At 27.8% G+C, this 9,924-nt stretch overlaps 2 protein-coding genes across 4 annotated transcripts; one reads left to right on the top strand and one right to left on the bottom strand.

The window, feature by feature from the left end:
* The first annotated feature begins 301 nt into the window (after positions 1-301).
* On the top strand, positions 302-3,952 carry LOC145755440 (receptor-interacting serine/threonine-protein kinase 1-like). Of its 2 annotated transcripts, none has more exons than XM_082571680.1 (8): positions 302-499; positions 571-669; positions 892-969; positions 1,225-1,302; positions 1,615-1,683; positions 1,752-1,814; positions 1,878-2,047; positions 2,182-3,952. In XM_082571680.1, the coding sequence occupies exons 1-8, from the start codon at positions 494-496 to the stop codon at positions 3,017-3,019; spliced, it is 1,401 nt and encodes a 466-aa protein (XP_082427806.1). In that variant the 5' UTR covers positions 302-493; the 3' UTR covers positions 3,020-3,952. The 2 variants fall into 2 exon arrangements, with proteins under 2 accessions (XP_082427806.1, XP_082427807.1); XM_082571681.1 differs by having other exon boundaries at positions 571-749.
* On the bottom strand, positions 3,875-9,704 carry LOC145755434 (uncharacterized). Of its 2 annotated transcripts, XM_082571670.1 has the most exons (12): positions 9,037-9,704; positions 8,782-8,919; positions 8,236-8,430; positions 7,835-8,068; positions 7,632-7,736; positions 7,362-7,469; positions 7,194-7,277; positions 6,871-6,954; positions 6,320-6,403; positions 6,193-6,255; positions 5,952-6,133; positions 3,875-5,397 (listed from the first exon to the last, which is right to left on the bottom strand). In XM_082571670.1, exons 1-12 carry the CDS (start codon positions 9,364-9,366, stop codon positions 4,539-4,541), a joined length of 2,466 nt encoding a protein of 821 aa, XP_082427796.1. In that variant the 5' UTR covers positions 9,367-9,704; the 3' UTR covers positions 3,875-4,538. The 2 variants fall into 2 exon arrangements, with proteins under 2 accessions (XP_082427796.1, XP_082427797.1); XM_082571671.1 differs by lacking the exon at positions 6,193-6,255.
* Positions 9,705-9,924: the final 220 nt, after the last annotated feature.

Here is a 9,924-nt window from a genome sequence, read left to right as displayed (position 1 = left end):
TTCGTGAAAACTTTAAATTGTTTAATTTGGTTGACTAAAACTCGAGTTATTAACCACTGTGCCAGGGGTAATTTGTTGCCGTGAGTTATTAACCAATAAGTCAAGGTTAGTTTGTTGGGTAATATTAATAATTCATTAAACATATTTTAAACTAATTTTTATTGTTTTTGAGAATAAACGCCTAAATAATGACGTCATGCGATGTAAAATTATGACGTCATTTCAGATTTTAAAAAATCTGGTGGCACATTTGCCATACTTAGGTTATAACGCCTTGTTCATTAAGGGCGTGCGAAATTAATATAGATCCCAAAATTGCAAACTTTTTAATGACTCGATTTTTTTTTATTTGTTAAAACAGTTTCTGTAGTGGAGCTGTTTCGTTTTTTTTTTTCGTTCATGGTTTTGTTTATACAATTTGTGTTGTAACCTTTATGCTAACAAATAACTGGATTTTCACCAGAAGACCAGCTGACCAGGCTTCAATTAAAATATGGAGGTTAGTTTTTTCTGCACTTCTAAAACCATCTTTTAAAATATTAAAATAATGAAAAATTTTTATATTTTTAGTCCGACCCATTTTTAGCACTAATGACATCAGATGATATGCCACAGCCGGGCACACAACAGCCTCAATCAAATTTAAACCCGCAGTGTTTCCAATTCAATGTTGGTGTCATTCTGTTACATTACAAGTTATAATGTCATTTTATTGTATAGTGGCAGTTTTATAGGGCCCTTTTTGCAAAGTATGCATATAGATTTAGAGAGGTTAAGGTTTAAGTGTAAAGGGTTTAAATGTCGGGCCACCTGGTGTTAGTTATTCTGCTGTTTTAGTAATTTTTTTTAATAATAAAACTAAATTAACTGTTTTTTTTATTTGTGTTTTAGCCCATGTCTCAGCATTACCGATCGTATTTTAACCCACCTTTCAATCAACAACAAGTTATTAACCAGCAGTCACCACAAGTTTGAACAGAAATGCTTATTATTTTTATAGTTTGAAAGATTTTAGTAAATGTTACAGATGTATAAAACATGTATTTGCCGTAATTGTGAACAAGTTTATTTTAAAGCTATAAAGTTTTATGACTTTTATTGGTGGTGTTATTTTATGTGTATTGCTTAGTTGTAAAGGCCACCTGGTGTTAGTTATTCTGCTGTTTTAGTAATTTTTTTTTAATAATAAAACTAAATTAACTGTTTTTTTTATTTGTGTTTTAGACCATGTCTCAAAATTTCCGATCGGATTTTAACCTACCTTTCAATCAACAACAAGTTATTCCCCAGCAGTCACCACAAGTTTGAACAGAAATGCTTATTATTTTTATATTTTGAATTATTTTAGTAAATGTTACAGAAGTATAAAACATGTATTTGCCGTAATTGTAAACAAGTTTATTTTAAAGCTATAAAGTTTTATGACTTTTATTGGTGGTGTTATTTTATGTGTATTGCTTAGTTGTAAAAACATAAATCTATATAACCAAATTAAACAAAATTTAATAACTTTTAATTTTAAATTTTCTTAACCAAACAAACTTTTAATTTATACTATTTTGTTAAATTAGCATTCTTCTAAATTAACGTGTCATTTATAATATTTTTATCAAGGAATTACAAAATCAACATCTACAAATTGAAAATAAACAACTCAACTTAAAATTAATTTCACAAGAAAAGGTAAAAACTAAACATCATTTTCATGTTTATAATAGCTGTTTAAAATTATTTTTACAATTGGCTTTTAGACTATTGAAAGATTAAAAGGTGAAAATAGTCAACTTCAAAAAAAATTGGAAGAATTGGAAAAGGTAGATTTTAGTAATAAGATAAACTGTTATTACCTATTACATTTTATTGAAAAAAATATTTAGGAAAAATCGGTAACATTCTATAAGGAACAGGAAATAATGATCGCTGAAGAAAAAATTTTGGGAAGGGGGGCGTTTGGAATAGTTCATCTTGCTTTTATTAAAGGTTTGGGTGCTGTCGCTGTAAAGCGGATTCAAGTCACTGGTTCTAATACAAATAAAATTAATTCGGAGTTAGTTTATTTTATTCTCTTGCTATGAAGTTTTAAATGTAGTTAGTCATGTTAGAATTTAAAAATATTTCACCACAATTGGAAGTGTAAATTGGTAAAAATATTAATTTTTAAATGTTGTCTAAAATTTGTAGAATCGCAAATGAATGTCAGATGTTACAACTGTTATCTCATGCAAATATTACACAAGTGTACGGTTATACATTTTGGCCTGGATCTGCAGGAATTATTATGGAATACATGGTTGGAGGTGACCTAAAAACTCTTCTTTTAGATCATAAGGATAAAGTTAAAATAATTCCCCCTGTTGTTAAGTTGAGGTTTGTATCTGATATAGCAAATGGAATAGCATATATGCACAACAGGTTTCCAACCAAAAGAGTTACCCATGGTGACTTGAAAGTTGATAATATTCTTCTTACTAGTGATTTAACATGTAAAATATCCGATTTTGGTGGTGCTGATTATGCGACCTGCACTGGAATGGCTTCAACAAGTCCTAGTAACTTTACTAATTTGTTTACAAAAGTATATTTGGCTCCTGAAGCCTTAAAAAATCCAAATATTCGATTTCAAAAATCAATGGATGTTTATAGTGCATCATTAATGTTTTACATGATATTAACAAGAAATTACCCTTTCGAATACACACAAGAAGGTATTCGAAATTTTTTGAAAAATATCAAAATTGGTAACAGACCATCATTATCGGAAGTTAAACACTCTACAATCTCAACAGATAATTATATTATGTTTGCTATTAAGTCTGTAATAGAACAAAGTTGGATACATGATCCAAAATGCCGACAATCAATGATTAAAACAAGGGACTACCTGAACGAACTTTTATCTGAAATTGATCTTGGAGATATGCAACATATGGTTTGTGATATAGTTCAAAACATGGGACTAAAAAAACCTTGTAAAAATCAGTTTCAATGTCGGAACCCCTCTCAGTTAAATTATTATTAAGATACAAGTTTTTTTCGTATGTTTTGTCATTTAATTATATACGATTGGTTTTAATTATTACAATAAATTTAATGATAAGACAACACAGATATGAGGTTAAAATGTCAAATTTACCCATTAACGAGGCTAAGATTTTTAATTTTATTGACTTTACTAGCACTATTGATTCACTAAATAAATTTAATATTTTTATAATGCATCTTTTTTATTATTCAGCCTTTTACTATATGGTACACTAATACTTTTATATTGATTTTTTTTATTATTTATTTATGCATAAAATCCGGTACCAATATAAACTTTTTATTATTTTCGTTGATGTTTTTTTACCGTTTATTAAAAGCTTTCATTTCGGGAAGTCTTTTAATAACACCCAATGCATAATGTTAAATATATATTTTGAATGTTTATTTTGTGTTATCTTTTGTAGATTGTAAGTTTTCTTATAGTTACTTAATTTTAAGTTATGCCTTTGTTTATGTATGCTATTGTAGTTCTCTTCTATTTGGTTCAGTGATTTTTCCCTGTTTCTATTAGGTTCTATTTTGTGCTTACATATAGTTTGTGCTTGCTAGGGGTTAGACCTATTTTTATTAGTGCATGTAACCGTATATGTTTTGTTATTTAATGAATGCATGTTATGTACTTTCTATTTAAATAAGGAATAAGTAATAAGAAATAAATAATCTGGTTTTTCACATAATATGACGAAAAAATTTTTATTGTATAAACTTTTTGATAGGAATAGAATATTGTTTTACTTGCACTGTTCATTTTAGTAAATTTTTTTTTCAACTTAATGAATAATTTTTAACTGTGCTCTGTAAATATCCAGGACCCTAATGCTGTGTAACTTTTTTATTTCCTTGTTTAGGTTTTTAAAAAATACAATTTTTATTCTAATTCTGTGTGGATCAAAAACAAAATTAAACAAAAACAATTTTACAATAAACTAAAAAAAAGTATAAATATAAACTAAAATAACTGCATTAATGTGACATGTTATTAGTCTAAAAACACATTTCTTTGGTTAACAAGTGCATAGTTTATTTAGGCAGGAAGGCCATAAGGAGATGCTGAGATAGATATAATTGTTTCAAACCACTAACTATGATTAAGTAAGCATATGAAAGCATTTATCATTACAAAACGAACTAAAGGGTACACTTATTTGTTCTTCAATTTCACAGATAAATCATAATATAAATCAATACAATACAAATGTAAAAAAGCACTGGTTCGCTAACAAAATTATTGCACTATTTTAATAAAATAAGGTTAGTTTGCATATAACGTATATTCAAAATACTGCTAAAACATTTACAGCACCAAGTTAAAAAAGGATAAAACATTTACATGACAAAAATAAAATTAAACTGCAAAAGTCTTAAGGTGATTTAAAATAAAAAATAATGCAGAATTAAAATAAAAAATTGTTGCAATGATTATAGTAAAACTTTATTAAAACTTAAGGCCAAACACAACAAAAGTTTGCATATCGCATATACCAAAAAAATAATTATTCTGTAAATTGAAAGTTTGGTGGGGAGAATTTATCAATGGGTTGACAATCATAAGAATCTTCGCATGGGTTTTTAAATCCGAGTTTCCGGGCAATCTTACAAATATGGTCTTGAATTATCCAAACTTCTACTTTAGAAAGTGTATTTCTTAGGCGATTTCTTACATTTATAATTGTTGGCCGTTGCTCTTGGTCATGTTTCCAACAATTCTTCATTTCTTCCTGAAGTTGGTCAACAATTTTAATATCATCATCTCCTAGCGTAGCTTTTAAAAGCTGAATTTCATCAGTATTGGGCCTATCTCCTTTTTTGATACCATCTAAGTAATTTTCGATTGTCATTTCTTTATTGGGAGGCTTTCTTGTCAAAATCATGTAAACCATCATTGAAAAACTATAGACATCCATTGATTTTCGTACTTTTCCATGAGGTTTTTTAAGAGCTTCAGGAGCTGAAAAGACTTTAGTATGTGTGTTTGCATGGTGAATTTCATTTGTCGAAGACTCTTCACTGCATGTAGAAAAATCAGCTCCACCAAAATCAGATATTTTGCAAGTTAAATCACCAGTAAGAAGAATGTTATCAACTTTCAAGTCACCATGAGTTACCCTTTGAGAAGAAGCCATGTTGTGCATGTACGCCATTCCTTTTGATATATCAGATACAAACCTTAATCGAACAACCGGGGGAATTATTTTAACTTTTTCTTTTTGTAGTAAAAGAAGAGATCTGAGATTTCCTCCAAGCATGTACTCCATAATAATTCCAGCTGATCTTGGCCATGTTGTATAACCGATCACTCTTACAACATTAATATGGGTTGAAAGTTGTAACATCTGACACTCATTCCTTATTCTGTTATTAATATATAAACATTCAATATAATTTTTTTGCTTAGAATCTACTGATATGCAAAAAACAAAAAATTTGATCGATTTGGACAAAATCAGTAGAAACTAGATTTTTTATTAAAAAACGATGGTTCAACTATTTTTACAACAATTTTATTACTGACACTGTTAAAATCACTCTTCATTCTTAACCATAGATGAAAAATGGTTGCAAGCTTTTTACTATACTTTTAAGATTATGCGCATACCACAAAGGCTAGTTCGAAAAATTTTAAACCAATACAAAATGTGATAGATTTATTAACAAGGCTATTATTTACCAAATAGCAATCTTGAGCTGTATTTTAAGTTGATATTGATTAACAATGTGTCCAAATTTTAATTATCTAGCTATTTTTAAAAGAGGTATTGCAGAAACAAAAACCTTTAAAAAAAGTTATTGCAAAAACAAACTAAAGAATAATAATAAAAATATTAACAATAACAATATGTTTCAAAATCAAAGATTTCAAACCATAATTATATTAAAATAAAAGGATATAAAACAAATTATATTACTTGTCATTAAATCCAGCCACTTCATCCTGAGATCCAGTTTCTTGAAAACACTTAACAGCAACAGCACCCCATGCGTTAATAAAAGCAAGGCGAACACTTCCATATGACCCCCTTCCCAACAAACCATTATCACCAGTTACACAAAAAACATCTTTTGTTTGGTAATATGTGACTGTTTTTTCCTATATATATAAACACAAAATAGTCTTTGAAACATACAAGGAAATTAATGATTTGTCACCTTTATAAGATCATTCTTTTCTTTTTTTAGGCTGGTATTTTCTTCTTTTAAATCTTCAATTTTCTATCAAAATATAAAAATATTATCCTTAAATACTTTTAAGGTCAACATGGAATAATTTTTTTACCTTTTCCTTTAAATCCAAGCCAGATTTCAAATTTTCAATTTTTGTGTTTAAAGTAAAATTATCCTTCTGCGAATCCTCCAGTTCCTAAAAAGTATACATCTCAGACTTTTATTGGAAAATTGTAAATTAATATTAAACTACAAAAGTAATAAACGAGCAAATTTTTTTACACTTTATGGGGCAAATTTTATTAATATCTATGTAAAGCTCATTTGTCTTTTAAGGCAAGGGGGTTAATAAAAGTAGTTTTTCATAATTTTAAAATGTGAAGAAGCGCAGAATCTTTTCAGGGTTTTAAATTAGCGCTTAAAGCAAGTTATAAAATAATCGTAATGAAAAAGAAACGAATACTTTTAAAGTAATTAAATATATACTACCCTTAACCTTAAAATTTATTAAATTTAATTAATAAAATGATTTTTAAACAATCCAAAATATCATTATAGATGAGTAAATTAATATTTACTTTATTCAGTGTAACACTACCTACATACTTTTAAAAACAATTTTTTTTAAAACAACAAAATTATTACACACTGGTAAATATTTACCTGATTTTTTAAATACAGACTAGATTTAAGGTGGTTATTTTTTGACTTAAGAGTTTCAATTTTCTGGGACATATAGCAAATATTCTGAAAAACAAATGCAATAAATAAATTAACTAGATTCATATTGTTTTTTTTAAGCAAATGAAATCAAATTAATATTATTTCTACATGTTGCGCATCATGTATATTTCTCTTTTTAAATTGTTAAGTAACACTAAACATTAACTTAATCGTAACAAAAAACTTTTAATGTTATCCTATTAATTAGATTTGAAAAGTCCAATTTTAAGCCTAAAACAAATAAGTAAAAAATTAATATTTGCCTCTTCATTTAGTTCCACACAAGTTTCAAGGTCTTCAAATTTTTTTTGGAGCGTAAAATATTGTTTAGATTTCACCCAACATTCCTAAAAATATTTTGCTAATAACTTTCTTATATGCAATAATAACAAGCGACTATATGCAATAACTACAAGACATCTATCCCTTACATCACAAGGAAGAAGAGTATTTTCCAATTTCTCTTTATCAAAATCTCTGTGAATTTGATTAATATTCTTGGGCCCCTGAGGTTTTAAGGCTTTTTGAACCCAATTGTTCTAAATTAGGAACATCAATTTTTTTACAACTGTGGAGGATTAAAATAAATACTCTTCTACTAAATGTTACAAACATTAAAAAAACGCACATTTATACAATTTTCGTACAAAACTTAGTTGTACTAAAAAAAAATATAGGCTATATATTAAAAAAAAACTTGCAGCTCTTAAACCAATAACGTCTTGAATCATAAATCGAACTCTACATGAAATTTTTGTATCTTTTACTATTTCCTTTACTTGAGTAAAATATTGATCCATTTGAATCTACAAATTAAAAAAAACATTTAGAAATAACAAAATATGTTACTTTAAATCAAATTTAAGATGTAAATTTTACAAAATTTAAATCAATTTATTTTAACCTTTGCTTTTTCATGGTCTAAATTTTTTCCAATATTAGTCAAAAGAATACACAGGCCCTTTACTGAGTCTTCGTCATTGTTATTAAACAACGACTTAATAAAGTTGTTTATGGAGGCTTCTTCTAGAATAGAAACCCTAAAAAGCTCCCCAATAAAACGAATGTAGCCGAAGGTTTGGCATTGTTTTTTTGCCTTAGCTTGTTCTAGTAGTATCACAAGTTGTTTTTTCTTCTTCTAAAAAATTTTGAATTTAAAAGAAAGAGTTGATAATTTTTCAAATGTTTTTAATAAAGTCTACAAAGCAAAATAAAACCATAGCTAAAACAACAAAAATGCTAATTGAAAGCTGTATAAAAATAAATATTAACAAAAATAAAACATTTTCCAAAAAAATATATTACTGGTTTAGTTGCATTCATGAGCTTAGCTTGCAGCTCAATGAGTACGGCTTTGTTCATTTTTTCCTTTTCGAACTCATGCTGACATTGTGTTTGCAAGGTTTTGCGAAATTTCATGTTTATTTCCTCACAATAAAATGTTGACATAATTCGACACATATTTGCATACAACTTACTATAAATAGGTTCCTTAATTGCCTAAATTTTACAACAAAAACAAGTGTAACTTTTTTTTCACATAGGAACTGTAAACTTGCTTTCATTTTTGACATGGGAACTTTAAAAAACTTAACTCTCTTTTACTTTGTATAAGGTGCAAATGTTGGTTTTACAAAACGACTTGTCAATTTTGTTTTATCAAACAGACAAAACCAAATAAACATCAATTTAGATATAACAAAAATTTGGTAGTTTTAAATAGAACTAGCAGAATTTAATGTTCTAGCACCAACTTACCATAAATACAATTGAATAAATAATTAATTAAATTTGCTACTTTAGGTAAAATTTAAAACAAAATAATTAAAAAATAAGCAACAAAATGTCTACCTTTCTAAACATAAGGTCAACAACACCACATAACCTAGTTTCAGTATTGATATTCAATGCAAGAGCTTTATGCATAAGTGGAGCAAATTTTTGTGGTGTCAACTTGTTTAATATCGAACGCATATTTCTAAATATTTTCTATAATAAAAAAATATAAGTCTTCCGTGATTTGTTTTTTACTTATTACAATAAAGAAAAATTAATGTTTATTTAGCAATTTGCAAAATATTAACAGTAAAATTTAAAAACTCGCACCTTTGTTTTGTTTTCTTCTGTAGTTTGCAGATTTTTATAGATATTATCTAGTTTCGTCGGTTTCCATGGATCTGAAGCCCATATAGGTCCAGAATCGCAGATGATCTGCATTGAGGAAGAGGTCCCATTTGGGATTTCTTTGATTGTGGTAGACATGGGGATTGTACTTAAATTTTTTAATGCACCTTGTGTTGAAGTATTGCCATTTATAGTTGACAGGGTGGTTTTTGGGTGATTTAGTTTATTTGCATAATTTTTTTGTTTTTTTTTACCTCCTTTAGACTTTTTTTTTTGTCCAGTTTCCTCTGTTTCTGTAATTGACTCTGCCATTTCGAGTTTTGGTTTTTTAAATTCTTCTTCCGTTTGACTGATCTATCATCACAGTTGACAGTGTCCTTCTCAAAAAATATTTTTAGCTTAATTTATATGGGCACATTCTGACATCGGTTAAATTTTTTAGCAGTAATAGTGTGGCGGAAAACAGGAAATGAAACCTATATTGCCTAGTTAAGCTCAGTCTTTTTGATATGTGTAGTCAAGGATTTTTTTAACCTATCGTACTTAGTTCGTCCTCATTTAAATCTTAATGCAAATGCAGCACTACAGTAAACAAAATGAAGAAAGTCTTTGCCGACTACGAAATTGGTTAAGCGGTTAAAATTTACTACACAAACTTGACCACCACCTTTCTGCCAGAGAGCTGGCAGAGAGTAGCAGAGAATTTTGCTTGGGCGGATAATTAAAAAAAATAGTGATTCTAAATATTTTATAATCGTACAATACAAAAAATAACGGGGAAAAAAAGCCTCTTTAAAGGGAACAAATTAAAACCAAACCTAATATAGAATAAGTTGGCAAGGTTCTTGACACTTTAAAATTACAATAAAA

Source organism: Corella eumyota, chromosome 6, assembly GCF_963082875.1.
Source record: "Corella eumyota chromosome 6, kaCorEumy4.1, whole genome shotgun sequence".
Taxonomy (NCBI): domain Eukaryota; kingdom Metazoa; phylum Chordata; class Ascidiacea; order Phlebobranchia; family Corellidae; genus Corella; species Corella eumyota.
Note: the sequence above shows the minus strand (reverse complement) of the source record. Positions and strands in the feature narration are given on the sequence as shown.